Source organism: Pipistrellus kuhlii, unplaced genomic scaffold (assembly GCF_014108245.1).
Source record: "Pipistrellus kuhlii isolate mPipKuh1 unplaced genomic scaffold, mPipKuh1.p scaffold_m20_p_1, whole genome shotgun sequence".
Classification (NCBI taxonomy): Eukaryota; Metazoa; Chordata; class Mammalia; order Chiroptera; family Vespertilionidae; genus Pipistrellus; species Pipistrellus kuhlii.
In genome coordinates, this window is record NW_023425404.1 from 119251310 (window position 1) to 119266485 (window position 15176).

The following is a 15176-nucleotide window of genomic DNA, read 5'->3' on the forward strand; positions in this document are numbered from 1 at the left end:
AGGCAGCTGGTTGATGTTTCTCTCTCATCGATGTTTCTAGCTCTCTATCCCTCTCCCTTCCTCTCTGTAAAAAATCAATAAAATATATTAAAAAAGAAAAAAGAAAAAGCTAAAGGAGTTCATCACATCCAAAACAATATCATATGAAATGCTGAAGGGTATTCTTTAAGAAGAGGAGGAAGAAGAAAAAAAAGATAAAGATAAAAATGTTGAACAACGAAGTGACAACAAATACATATCTATAAACAAGTGAATTAAAAATCTGGCAAACAGAATAAAATGGTGAATATAATAGAATCAGGGGCATAGAAAGGGAGTGGACTGACAATTCTTGGGGGAAAGAAGGTAAGAGGGGTGCAGGAAGAGAGTGGACAAAAATCGTAAACCTACGGATAAGGATAGTGGGGAGGGTAAGGAAAGGGGGTGGGGTGGAAACTGGGTGGAGGGGAGCTATGAGGGGGAAAAAGAGGAACAACTGTAATAATCTGAACAATAAATATTTAAAAAAAAAGGAAATTAGAGTGCCTCAATGTATGGTAAAAATAAACTACGAATCAGGAGTTATTTTAGTACTTACTCATTTTCTTCAAATCATTCTACATGCTTCAAAGAATCACTTATTATCATAAAAAGTGGCATCTTTTCTTTAGCCTTATTGCAATCAGATGGAGTTCCAAGACCCAGTGGGATTCTGTCCTTACACTGAGTCCCCACTGCACGTGAAGCTAGGTTCTATTCGTTTTCAGTTGTATGAACTATAAATTTTCTTTTCTCCTTTTTTCTGGGTACATAAGCAAGTGTGGGGTGCGTTTCAAATTTTTTATATCCCTATATAACATACTGCTCTACTTATTTAAAAATGCATAGTTCAACATGTCAGTGGAATTGTAAAATGGTATAGCCATTTTAACACACAGTCTGGCAGTTTCATAGAATGTTCAACATGGTATCTTGCGTTACAATGTTACTCAGCAACTCTCTTCCTAGGAACTGAAATATTCACATGGAATCTTATACACAAATATAGAAACACTAGATGCCCCTTGCAGGATGATTCCTGCAATATGGATTCCTGCTGCAGTCTCCACTGCCCGGTCTGCTTCTCTCCCTTCTCCCCAGCCTGCCTGTTTCCCTTCCTTCTCTGCTGCCCCAGCAGCTTCTCTCTCTTCTCCCTGCCCTGCCTTCTCTGCCACCCCGCTTGCTTGCTTCTCTGCAGCTTTGCTCCCTTCTGCAGTGCTTGGCTTCTTTCTTTGCTCTGGCTTCAAAATGCAAATTAACAGACACGTTGGTTGGGTTAATTTGCATACTCACCCTGATTGGCTGGTGGGCGTGGCTTGTGGGTGAAGCAAAGGTACGGTCAATTTGCATGTTTCTCTTTATTAGAAAGGATTATTCATAATAGCCCCAAAGTAGAAAGAACTGAAATGTCCACCAACTGGTAATGTATTTAAAAAGTGTGGTATATCCTATACCTAGAATACTGTTCAGTAATAAAAAGGAGTGAAATACTGAAATATGCCACAATATCAAATAACTTTATAAACATTATGTTATATGAAAGAAACCAGTCATAAAATACCACATATTGTGTGATTCTATTTATCAATATATGAAATGTCTAGAATAGGCACATACTTAGAAACAGAAAGTAGACTAGGGGCTACCAGGTGCTGGAAAAAGAGGGAGAACAGGGAGTAACTATGGGTACAGGATTTCTTTTGGGGGTAATGAAAATGTTCTAAAATTAGATAGTGGTGATGGTTGCACAACTCTGTAAATATACTAAATACCACTGAAATTGTACACTTTAAGTGGGTGATATTGTATGGTGTATGAATGACATCTCAATAAAGCTATTATATTTAGTTTGACTTTTTAAAATGTAACTATGTTTATAGTTCAACATTACTACTAAAAATATAAATTTAGAGTATATAAGAATTTCCTCTAATTATATGATTCTAAACTGCCTTATATAAAACACTTTACAATATTATTTTAATGCAAATTTTAAAAATCAAAGGAATATTATAAACAAAAATAAGAACAAATTTACATAGTTTGATATTTCATAAGACATAATTAGATTTCCTACAAGTTTAGCTAAACAACTATACAATAATATTTACATAAATCCATTTGTTGTATATAAAAGAAATACCCTGACACAGTAGAGTCTCATAATGCCTTGGCGAACACCAATTTGATGCTTTAGTATTTTAATATGTTCACAAATTTTCAAACTCAAGCAAGTTTAGAAATATCTTCATATTGAATTCCTTCAACTCTGCGTCCTTTTAAAGGGCCCTATAAATGAAAATTGAAGAAAAGGTTAAAAACACACATGTACTTAAAAGACATGAAAATGACACTACACTAAGAAATACAAATTTGCCTTTTCAATTTCCCTAAAATACAATTAAAGTAGCTAACATTTCTGCCAAGTCCGGTTTGGCTCAATGGATAGAGCGTCGGCTTGGGGACTGAGAGGTCCCGGGTTCGATTCTGGTCAAGGGCATGTACCTTGGTTGCGGGCATATCCCCAGTAGGGGGTGTGCAAGAGGCAGCTGATCGATGACTCTCTCTCATTGATGTTTCTAACTCTCTATCTCTCTCCCTATCTCTCTGTACAAAATCAATAAAATATATTTAAAAATAAATAAATAAAGTAGCTAACATTTCTGTATGTCTATGAGCTTTTAAAACATTCTATGACATTCGCATTAAAAAACTTCCATAATTTTCTTCAAAGATACTTGAAACATGTTATCACTAGATACTGTGGCAACATCTGCTAGCTGTTCCGTATCTTCCTCCTGGATAGGGAGATGTCCTAGCTCCCCCTGTGGTTAGGTGTGCCATAAGCTGGAGCTCCAGCTCACAGAAGTGAATGCCTGCCATTGCCAGGCACAGGCCAGGCTCCTTTTCACCTGCAATCCAATGCTTTCCTTGGTCTGCCTGAAGCAAACACAACTATAAAAAGCTAATTACTAAAGATGGTAAAGTCACAAGTTAGAAGGGTTATGGCTCATACATCACCCTTCCGAAAAGAGCTGTTCCATGATCAAGAAAAACTATTTTGGACTTTTAGAATGAAAAGTGAAACTTTATAATAGTGGTACCATTATCAGTTTGGTGATAATAAATTCCTTTAGCTTTTTTTTTTATTAGTGAAGCTCTTTATCTGGCCTTCGATTCTGAGTGATAGCTTTGCTGGGTAGAGTATTTTTGGATGTAGGTTTTTGCTATTCATCACCTTGAATATTTCTTGCCATTCCCGTCTGGCCTGCATGGTTTCTATTGAGAAATAAGCTGACAATCGTATGGGTGTTCCCTTATAGGTAACTACCTGTTTCTCTCTCGCTGCTTTTAATATTCTATCTTTGTCTTTTGCTCTTGGAATTTTAATTATGATGTGTCTTGGTGTGATCCTCTTTGGATTCCTTTTGTTTGGGATTCTGTGCGCTTCCTGGGCTTCTAAGTCTAATTCTTTCACCAGGTGGCGAAGTTTTCTTTTACTATTTCTTTCAGTATGTTTTTGATATCTTGCTCTCTCTTATCTTCTGGGACCCCCATAATTCTGATGTCGGTTCGTTTGAAGTTGTCCCTGAGGTTTCTTACATTATCTTCAACTTTCTGGGTTCTCTTGTCTTCTTGCTTCTGTGGAGGAGTGTCTTCTGGCTTTTTGTGTTCCAAGTCTTTGACTTGATTCTTCTGAACTTCCATTCTCTTTTTAGGACTCTGTATAGTATTTTTTATTTCAGGCAATGTATTCTTTATTTCTAGTTGATCCCTTTTCATATCCTCATAGGTCTCCTTTATTTCATTGGCCTTTTCTAGGAAATTCTTGAAAAACCTTATAAGCATGGTTTTGAACTCTATATCCAGTTGCTTTTTGTCCTCCATTTCTTTTGTCTGTGATCTGTTTCCTTGTCTCGGCATTTTCGCAGCTTCCCTGAGTTGGTAGCCTTAAAGTCTCTGTGCTCAGCTTGGATGGGGCAGAGTTTCAGGGTGGAGCCTACATACAGCCTTGGCTTCCGAGAGCCCTGCCTATGAGGCTTCTGAGTCTCAGTGTTCCTCAGTATCCTTCGGTACTCGGTGCAAGCACCTCTGAGAGAAAGGTACCCTCGAGTTTCACCCAATACCAAACAGTCTAGGCTCTCCCACAATGAGCCCGGAACTGGAGTTCAGTTCAGCTGGAAGTGGGGTTCAGAGCAGTCTGGAGCTTTTGTTTCCTTCCCACTAGGGCAATCCAGTGGCACAGTCAACATTCTGTTCTTTACGTGCAATGTACATGCAGACTGCCTTTCGCCGTTCCCCTGAGTTTCCACCTTACAGCCCAGGCTCCCTCCATATGAGCCTGAGTCCCCAGGGTCTGGCCTAGAACTAGGGTTCAGTGCAGTCGGAACTGGGGCTCAGCACAGTCTGGAGCTTTTGTCTCCTTCCCGCTAGGGCAATCTACCCTGTTTCCCCGAAAATAAGACAGTGTCTTATATTAATTTTTTCTCCCAAAGTTGAGCTAGGTCTTATTTTCAGGGGATGTCTTATCTTTTCATGCACTAGGTCTTATGGTCTTATTTTCTGGGAAACACGGTAGCAGCAGAGTCAACAGTCTGCCCTTTGCGTGTAATGTATGTGCCTCCGGGACTGCCTTTCACTACTCCCCTGAGGTTCCGACTTACAGCCCAGACTCCCTCCGTATGTGTCTGGGTCCCCAGGGTCTAGCTCAGAACTGGGGTTCAGTGCTGTCGTAACGGGGGTTCAGCACAGTCCGGAGCTTTTATCTCCTTCCCACTAGGGAACGCCAGCCAGGCACTAAGCCTATCCTCCTGTCCGGCTCCATCCTCTCCGTGCGCGCAACATGTCTCCGTACCTTAGGCTTTTACAGCTCCTCTGATTTTCCTTCTGGTTTTCTCTTTCCTTCTCATTGTAGAATTTCCAGTCAGTTGACTTTCGTGTAGTTCTGGGTAATGTCCATTTTGCATTTTAGTTGTATTTTATTGAAATTGTTGTGTGAGGCTGCAGTTAAGTGTTTACCTATGCCGCCATCTTGATATCTCCTACAATTGCAAATTTTTTATCTGTCACTTAAGAAACTATTTCTTTTCTCCCTTGATTTTACCTTTTTAATTATATTTTTGGAGAAGCCAAGATGGCGGCATAGGGTAGACACCTGAATGCAGCCTACCACAAGAATTTTGAATTTACAACTGAAAAACAGGGGAAACATCACCCTGAAGCGCAGGACGGCTGGCTGAGAGGAGGCTCTACCATCTGGGAAGGAGAGAGAAGGCACTCTGAACCTCAGGAACTGTGAAGGTGCGGTGAACTGCGCGCGCAAAATGGCAGCCGCCCGACTTCGCTGCTGGCTTGTTTGTGGAGCGCGGAGAGGGCGGGCAAAGTTCGCTACTGTCTTACTCCCCGTGCGCAGAGAGGGCGGACAGTTAATGCACAGCTAGCTTTCTTGTTTGGGGAAAAAAAACAGAACCACCCTATTGCTCTGATAGAGGGCCCTAGACAGGGAGAGGCCAGACGGTCAGGCAGTGGGCAGAGATCTTTCGGAGTTGTGTGAAGCCAGCTGCCATTACTGCGGGACTCAGAAAGCAGACCCTTGTAAGGAGGGGCTGACTAAAGCTTGTCTGCACCACCCCAAGACTTGGCCCCATCCAAGCGGAGCACAGAAGCCCTATCAGTGGCTAGCTTTCTTGTTTGCCGCAAATAGGACTCTCCTAGGGAGGGACAGACAGGAATCCAAAGCTTGTGTGCGCCTGCAACCAATCTTATGGGATTCACCAAGGCTTGTCAGGGCCACCCCAAGACTCTGCCCCATCCAAGCAGAATACAGAAACCCTCCTAGCTGAGACACTTCTGAACCTCATCGCCAATTAGCTTGGAGATCAACACTTCCCAGTGATACCAACAACAAGCAGGGGTTAACAACAATACTGCACACACAGCCCACAAAGGGCTACACCAAGACTGTCCACCTCAGGTAACTGGGAGGCTGACCCACTGAATCATATAGGACACCTTAGAACACAGAGCCACCCTACCAACTCAGGGAAGCTGTGAAAATGCCAACAACACACAAAAGAAATGGAGGACAAAAAGCAACTGGATGTAGAGTTCCAAACCATACTTATAAGGTTTTTTAAGAATTTCCTAGAAAAGGCCGATAAAATAAATGAGCCCTTTGAGTATATGAAAAGGGATCAACTAGAAATAAAGAATACATTGTCTAAAATAAAAAACATTATACAGAGTCCTAAAAAGAGAATGGAAGTTCAGAAGAATCAAGTCAAAGACTTGGAACACAAAGAGCCAGAAGACACTCCTCCACAGAAGCAAGAAGACAAGAGAACCCAGAAAGTTGAAGATAATGTAAGAAACCTCAGGGACAACTTCAAACGAACCGACATCAGAATTATGGGGGTCCCAGAAGATAAGAGAGAGCAAGATATCGAAAACATACTGAAAGAAATAGTAAAAGAAAACTTCGCCACCTGGTGAAAGAATTAGAAGCCCAGGAAGCGCACAGAATCCCAAACAAAAGGAATCCAAAGAGGATCACACCAAGACACATCATAATTAAAATTCCAAGAGCAAAAGACAAAGACAAAGCAGCGAGAGAGAAACAGGTAGTTACCTATAAAGGAGCACCCATACGATTGTCAGCTTATTTCTCAATAGAAACCATGCAGGCCAGACGGGAATGGCAAGAAATATTCAAGGTGATGAATAGCAAGAACTTACAGCCAATAATACTCTACCCAGCAAAGCTATCACTCAGAAATGAAGGCCAGATAAAGAGCTTCACTAATAAAAAAAAAGCTAAAGGAGTTCATCACCACCAAACCAAAATTACATGAATTGCTGAAGGGGGTTCTTTAGGAAGAGGAAGAAGATAAAGATAAAAATTAAGAAGAACAAATACGTAACTATCAACAAGTGAATCTAAAAACCAAGGGAATTAAAAAATCTGATGAACAATATTAACTGTTGAATATAATAAAATCAGAGGTATGGAAGGGGAGTGGACTGACAAATCTCGGGGAAAAGAGGAGTGGGGGTGCGGGAAGAGACTGAACATAAACTGTGCACTTATGGATGAGGTCAATGGGGGGTGGGAAAAGGGCAGATGTGGGTGGGAACCCGGTGGAGGGGGAAAAAATGAGGAACTTTTGTAAAAATATGAAGAATAAAGGTTTATTTTTAAAATTAAAAAAAAAATAAAGTTGAGAAATTTCTCCATAAAAAAAACAATTAAAAATGAGAAAGAAAAAAAAATGGAAAAAAAAGCACACAAAAAAAAACTGTGCACCTATGGATGAGGGCAATGGGGGGTCGGGAAAGGGCAGAGGGTGTGGTGGGAACCTGGTGGAGAGAAGCAATTGGGGGGGAGGGGAAAGAGGAATATTTGTAATAATCTGAACAATAAAGATTTAAAAAATTATATTTTTATTTTTAATCAGTATTATTACTAGTATTATTTTACCTTTTTTTTAAGTTTTATTTTATTTCAGGATTAATGTTTTACATTCTATTTTCATTTTTCCTTTAGTATCATTTTACTCTATCTCGACTTTTACTTTATGCCAACACTATCTTCCTCATTTTTCCCCTTTTGTTGTCCTGTTTCTCTTACCCTATTCCTGCTTTAGATTTTTCTTTTTAACCCCTGTTAACAATTCATCCTACTTATAAATCTAATTTCTGATCACCTGCTCTAAGTCCATACACACTTCTCTCTTCTTTTTCTTCACTATAAAAAAAAATATTTTTCTTTCCTCTTTTTTTTGGTTTGTTGTTTTGTTTTGTTATTTTCTTTTATGTTCTCTGTTTTATTTTGTTTGGTTTTACTGTTTTTTTCTCTCTGTGCAATTGTTGTTTGATTGTTAATTAGATTATTGCTTTTTGTTTATTTGTGTGATTATTTGTCTCTTTTTTTTCCTTCTGTGTTTCCTTTCCTCGCTTGTTATTACTTGTTTGTAGTTTGCATTCACCTTTGGGTGTCAGTTTTTTGCAATTCTTTGGATTAGTTCTTGTTCTATTGAGTTTTCTCCCCATATATAGTTTTCCCCCCTTCTTTTTTAGTCTCTTTTCTGTCTTACTTTTATCCTTTCCTCAATATCATTTTTGCACCCTGTCCTTTTTTAATCCCCTAATTCTCTTTTCTCTAGTGGTCACCTTTTTTGGGGTTATTAGTATAGTGAGTACATTTGTGTTCAGGGCCTTGTACGTTGTGCCTTGGTGTGTTGTATTTTGTGCCTTTAAGCCAACACAGGAGAGTAAGAGCTATATAGCCAGGCACCCGGAGAGGAGAGATCATCGGGAGACAAAGAAACAGCCCACATATGAAAGAAAAGGAGGCATCACCAGGAAAGGAAGTAAATAAAATGGAGGCAAGCAATATGTCAGAGAAAGAACTCAGAAAAATGGTCATAAAATTGCTGAAAAGGTTTGGAAACAAATTCAACAATATGTGTAAGAATCAGGAGGAAATGAAAAAGAACCAATAAGAAATGAAAAATGACATCATGGCAATAAAGAGCATCACCAGTAGACTAAAAGAAGTGGAGGACCGCATCAGTGAGCTAGAAAACAAGGTAGGAAAAAATACCCAAGCAAAGCAGCATCTAGAAACAAAATTTAAAAAACAGGAGGAGAGCCTAAGGAAACTTTGGGACAACATGAAACAAAACAACATCCACATAATAGGGAGTAGGAGGGAGAAGAATCTGAGCAAGGAAGAGAAAACCTGTTTGAGGAAATAATGACAGAAAACTTCCCTGATATAGGAAGAAAAAACTCACACAAGTCCAAGAAGCTCACAGAGTCCCAAACAAAATGAAACCCAAAAGACCGACACCAAGGCACATTATAATTAAACTGGCAAACACCAACGACAAAGTAAAAATCTTAAAAGTGGCCAGAGAGAGATAGAAAGTTACCTACAAATGATCCCCATTAGACTAGTGACTAATTTCTCAACAGAAACACATTAGGCCAAAAGGAAATGGAATTAAATATACAAAGGCATGCAAAGGAAGGGTCTGAATCCAAGAATACTGTACCCAGCAAGACTATCAATCAAAATTGAAGATGAAATCAGCAGCTTCACAGACAAAAAAGGACTAAGGGAGTTTATTACCACAAAACCAGAAATATAAAAAATGTTAAAGGGTCTGATGTTAAAAGAAGAAATAGGAAGCGAAGAAGGAATACAAGGGTAAAAGATAAAAATGGTGACAAACAAGTACTTATAAAAAATAACTTTAAATGTAAATGGATTAAATGTCCCAATCAAAAGGCATAGGACAGCTGAGTGGATAAAAGAACATAACCTATATATCTGCTGTTTATCTGAAAAAGGACTCTGAAAAGGACATCAGAAAAAAAGGAACTCACAAAGATTGATGGTGAAGGAATGGAAAAAGGTTTTTTTAGATGAATGGAAATGAAAGAAAAGCTGGGGTAGCAATTCTTACATCTGGCAAATTAGATCTCAAAGTGAATGACATATGAAGAGATAAGGAAGGCCACTTCATAATACTAAAGGGAGCAATCTAAAAAGAAGATATAACTCTGATAAACATACACACACTCCATACAGGAGTACCCATTTACATAAAATAAGTTCTGGAGGATCTCAAGGGAGAGACTGACAGCAATACAGTCATAGTAGGGGAGATTAATATCCCTCTAACACCACTCAACAAATCTAAATAAAAAAATCAGCAAAGAAACAATAATATTACATGACACACTATATAGAATTAAATGACATCTTCAGAACATTTCACCCCAAAGCCACAGAATATGCATTCTTTTCAAGTGGACATGGGTCATTTTCAAAGACAGACCAAATATAGGGACACAGACAAAGCTTCTTCAAAATTAAGAATATAGAAATCTTATCAAGCACCTTCTCAGATCACAATGGCATAAAACTAGAAATCAACTACAATAAAAACTATCAAAAAAAAAAATCAAACACCTAAAGCACATGTGTCAAACACAAGGCCCGCGGGCCAAATCCGTTCCGCCAGGCCTTGCAATGTGGCCCGCACTGCGCTGTCATCACTGCACTCCGCTGCGTTTCCATCACAATGACAGTTTATGACTGTTCAGTAAACCATTCGGCCCGCGATTTAGGCTGGATTTTAGATTTTGGCCCCTTCTCTGATTGAGTTCAACACCCCTAACCTAAAGGCTAAATAGCATGCTATTAAACAATAACTGAGTTAGTAAAGAGATCAAAGAAGAAATAAAAAGCATCATGGCAACAAATGACAAAGAAAACACAACATTCTAAAATCTATGGGACACAGTAAGAGCAGTCCTGAGAAGGAAGTTCATAGCTCTATAAACCTACCTCAAAACAAGAAACAATGGTAATAAATTATCTAATCCTACAACAAGAAGAGTTAGAAAAAGAGCAACAAGAAAACCCCAGTATAAACAGGAGGAAATAATAAAGATCAGAGAGGAGATAAACAATAGAGGCCAAAAAAACAATAAGAAAGACCAGCAAAACCAAGAGCTGGTTCAAGATTGATGAACCTCTAGCCAGGGTCACCAAGAAAGAAAGAGAGAGGATCCAAATAAAAAAAAAATCAGAAATGAAAGAGGTAAAGTAACAACTGATCCCACAGAAACACTAATACCGTATTTTTCGGACCATAAGACGCACTTTTTTTCCCCCGAAGTGGGGGAAAAAGTCCCTGTGTCTTATGGTCCAAATATAGCCTACACATATACTTTAAAAAAAAAGTTTTTTTACTTGCCCGGCTCTGTGTGGTCTCTGTGTGCTTGCCCGGCTCTAAAATGGTTCTAAATGCTGCTGTTTTCTTTACAGGGTTGATTACATGTGTTTATGACTGTGATGTTGGGTTTTAATGCACATAAAATATTTTAGGACACTATTTGTTTCAGAATCTTTTTTTCTTCATTTCCCTTCTCTAAAAACTGGTGCGTCTTATGGTCCGGAGCGTCTTATGGTCCGAAAAATACGGTAATTATGAAAAAATACTATGGACAACTCTATTCCAACAAAATGGACAACTTAGAGGTAATGTACATATTCTTTTTAAATTTATTTTATTGATTTTTTTACAGAGAGGAAGGGAGAGGGATAGAGAGCTAGATACATCAATGAGAGAGAAACATCGACCAGCTGTCTCCTGCACACCCCCTACTGGGGATGTGCCGGCAACCAAGGTAAATGCCCTTGACTGGAATTGAACCTGGGACCCCACAGTCCGCAGGCTGATGCTCCATCCAGTAAGCCAAACTGGTTTTGGCACTGATATATTCTTAAAAAAATATAAGCTCCCAAAATTCTACCAAGAAAAATCAAAAAACCTGAATAGGCTGATATACCGATGAAACTAAAACAGCGATCAAAAATCTTCCAGCAAACAAAAGCATTGGCCCAGATGACTTTATAGGGGAGTTCTATGAAGCACTGAAAGAAGAACTAAAACCTATTCTCCTCAGACTATTTCAAAAATTTCAAGAGGAAGGCACACTTCCAAGCTCTTTCTATGGAGCCAATATTACACTAATCCCAAAACCAGATAAAAGACAAAAAAGGGTACTATAGGTCAATATCCTTGATGAACACAGATGCTAAAATCCTCAACAAAATTCTAGCAAATTGCATTCAGCAATACATTAGAAAAATAATACACCGTGATTAAGTGAAATTCTGGGGATGCAAAGTTGGTACAGTATCCGCAAATCAAACGTGATACATCGCATAAACAAATTGAGAGACAAAAATCACATAATCATATCAAATTGACACCCAGAAACCAATGGCCTTTTATACACCATAATGAACTCACAGAAAGAACAATCCCATTTACCAATGCACCAAAAAAATTAAGATACCTAGGAATAAACTTAAATAAGGATGTAAAAGACCTGTACTCGGAAACTACAAGACATTGAAAAGATAGAGGAAGACATAAATAAATGGAAGAACATACAATGTTCATGGATTGGTAGAATCAACAGCATTAAAATGTCCATACTACCTAAAGCAATCTATAGATTCAATGCACTTCCCATTAAAATATCAACAAAATTGACCAGTGCCTTAACCTTGGACTTCTAGCCCTTAAGACTTGTGAGAAGTATATTTCTGTTGTTTATAAGCCACCCAGTTGGTGGTATTTTGTTACAGCAGCAGAATGGACTAAGACATATAGGCATTTCTTTGGGAATCAGAAAATGAAATGCTTTATCAATGGTAGAGTCATTAGAGAAAATAAGCTTACAGATTTCTAAACTGGAGAGAAGGTAAAGAAAAACCCCAAACTCTAAAATGAAACAAAGACCAATCCAATAAAAAAGAACTAGGACACATTTTTAAAGCATTTTGAAATTTCTGTCTGCATAAACATACTTACAGTTTCAATGACTATAGTAGCTGAAAATGTCTTCTCATTGATGGATTCTAAGATAGCTTCATTTCCTCTGTAGCCTCCATTTAAAACAAGAATTCTTTTTCCTACAACAGAAAAGAATATAACACTGAATGCAAAAAGAATGTCCACTTTTTTCTTCTACTTTTGTCACAGCAAAATGCAACTACACTGAATGAGCATAACGAAAAATAAAACCATTTTCTTAGAAGTTCTTAATCATTTAAAAACTCTATAATATTCTAAAGTATAGTTTGTAGAAAATTTAATTACTATCACCTTCTGACTCCTCATTTTGTTCACTTATTTGTCAAAGGAATATATTTTTATTTTTAGACTGCATGGTGTATAAGGCATTTGGAAGAAATGCTCAGAGTCCATAAGTAAGTACAAGAAAAATTGTTTCCTTTAATTCATCTCTTTTAAAAGATGGTTTGGCAGTTACATTAAAGTTAAAATATATGCCCGATGTTACTAAACCAAAGCAATCATAAGTCCATACAAAGACTGGTATGTGAACGTTCACAGGATTTTGTTTTTAACAATTAAAAATTATAAATAGCCAAAACCGGTTTGGCTCACTGGATAGAGTTTCAACCTGTGGACTGAGGGGTCCCAGGTTTGGTTCCAGTCAAGGGCATGTGCCTTGGTTGTGGGCACATCCCCAGTGGGAGGTGTGCAAGAGGCAGCTGATTGATGTTTCTCTCTCATCAATATTTCTAACTTTGTCTCTCCCTTCCTCTCTGTAAAAAAAATCAAAATATATTTTAAAAAATTATAAATAACCAAAATGTCTATCACCAGATGAATGGTACATAAACAGCAGTAACAACAGATTGATGGTTGCCTGGGGGGAGATGGGAGGCAAGAGAAGTGAAAGGGAATGAGTAGATTACAAAGGAAAAAAAAAACGGGAGTTGAGTGTGATAAAACATTCATTATCTTGATTATAGGGTTGGTTTCATGTGAGTATTCATATCTTAAGAAATATTGAATTGTATACTTTCTAAAGGTTCAGTTTATTAGGAAAAGATTTTTAATGAGTTTTTATTTTAGAGGGAAAGAATAAAGGATCTGATAAGTGAAGTTTTAGAGACTAACATGATCACTGTGCCAGTAATGATATTATCATGAAGTAAATCAGAGGCAACAACCTGACCAAACCGCATTAATATTGGACACTGTGTTAGTACCCAAATGATCAAGATCATTAAAGAAAGGACTTGTATGCATGCATATTAGCATAACCAATGGACAGACAATGGGGTGGTGGGGGCTTACCCAGGGTGGGACTAGCTGGGGGAGGGTGGGTGTCAATTGGGGAAAAAGAAGACATATGTAAAACTTTAAACAATAAAAAAAAAGATCATTAAAGAAAAAGAAAAAGAAAATTCATACTGATTTTTACTTTACTATTTCAGGTAGCTAAATAAAAATATTAATAACTAGAGGCCTGGTGCATAAATTTGTAAACTGGTGGGGTCCCCCGGCATGGCCTGTGGGTTTTGGGCTGAAACTGGCAGTCTAACCAAGGGCTGCTCCTGCTCATTCTGGCCCCACTATATCTGCTGCAGGCTTGCACCTGCCCAGTCAGTCTGGATCTGGAGAGGCTTGAAGCAGAGCTCACTAGCCATGAGCCCTGCATCTGGTGCCCATTGGTCAGCTGAGCGGCACTCCCACTGTGGGAGTGCACTGACCACCTACGTTGAGCATCTGCCACCTGGTGGTCAGTGCATGTCATAGTGACCAATCAACTAGTCGTTAGGTTGCTCAGTTATTTGGTCACTTAGGCTTTATATATAGATAACTCTAATATGATTGAATCTCTCTAGATATGTCTGTGTTTTGCTTCTGGAAAAAAAAAATCCAGGAAGGGAAAACTTGTTCATGATACAAAAAGCTTTCACAGAAAACTGGCAAACTATGATAACACCAAGTCAAAAAACATCAATTATATAGTTATATGTATTGGCAGTTATATAGTATTTCTAAAAAGGAAACTTGTATCTATAACTATCAAGTAATGTCAGAAAACTGGGTTAATGAACGGAATCACTCATATTGATGGCATATGCATTAAACAGTCTGCAAAAAGATTTACCTGGTGCTGGAATTACTGTTTCTAAATGAGTCTGGTCAAGTTTCAGCTTATCTCCAGAGTCAATCATCTTTACAACAGCTGTATATTTGTCAATTACTTCCTGTCATGTAAAATCAACACTTTTATAATAGAAGAGATATGTGGAACACACACACACACACACACACAAACACACACACACACACCAGAAATAAATAAAAAGAAATGAAATTCCAATCAAAAGAGTAATTCCTTCTATAAACAACACTATTTTCTAGGAACCATTTACTATTCCTAAGTCTATGATTTTTAATAAAAAATTCAATTTAAAGCTTACGTTAAGGTTTTCGGTTGGAAAGAATAAAAACTGGCGATCTCAGAATAAGATTTTAAGAAGTATAGTGAGAGGGATAATTTCACTTAGCTTCAAGGACAGTGGGAGGGCAATTTATGCATGCACACACAGGCTGGTTGCTGAAATGAGCTATATTTAGGAAAAACAAAAGGGAAGAAAGGACTGGAGTGTTGATTTTTAAGTTTTAAAATCCTAGGGCAATCAAAAGATAATCTCTTAAGGCAAAACGCACGAAAGGCCTTCTTGGAACTCTGGGGGCACAATTATATTGTCCATCATCAACAAAGAGAATGCATCTTACAGATTAGTA

General features: G+C 38.2%; 1 protein-coding gene across 7 annotated transcripts in view; it reads right to left on the reverse strand.

Moving 5' to 3' along the window:
- Window positions 1–1989: 1989 nt before the first annotated feature.
- The window catches only part of KIN (Kin17 DNA and RNA binding protein), a 38304-nt gene continuing 25117 nt past the window's right edge, over window positions 1990–15176 (reverse strand). For 5 of the 7 annotated variants that reach the window (XM_036461372.2, XM_036461366.2, XM_036461382.1 and 2 more), the window contains 3 exons: window positions 14533–14632; window positions 12417–12517; window positions 1990–2307 (listed from right to left, as the gene is read on the reverse strand). In XM_036461372.2, coding sequence (XP_036317265.1) covers window positions 2245–2307; window positions 12417–12517; window positions 14533–14632 — 264 coding nt within the window. In that variant the 3' untranslated portion in view covers window positions 1990–2244. Of the gene's footprint in view, window positions 2308–12416; window positions 12518–14531; window positions 14652–15176 lie in introns of those variants that run through there. The other 2 variants (XR_004992107.2, XM_045588626.1) reach the window with 2 other exon arrangements.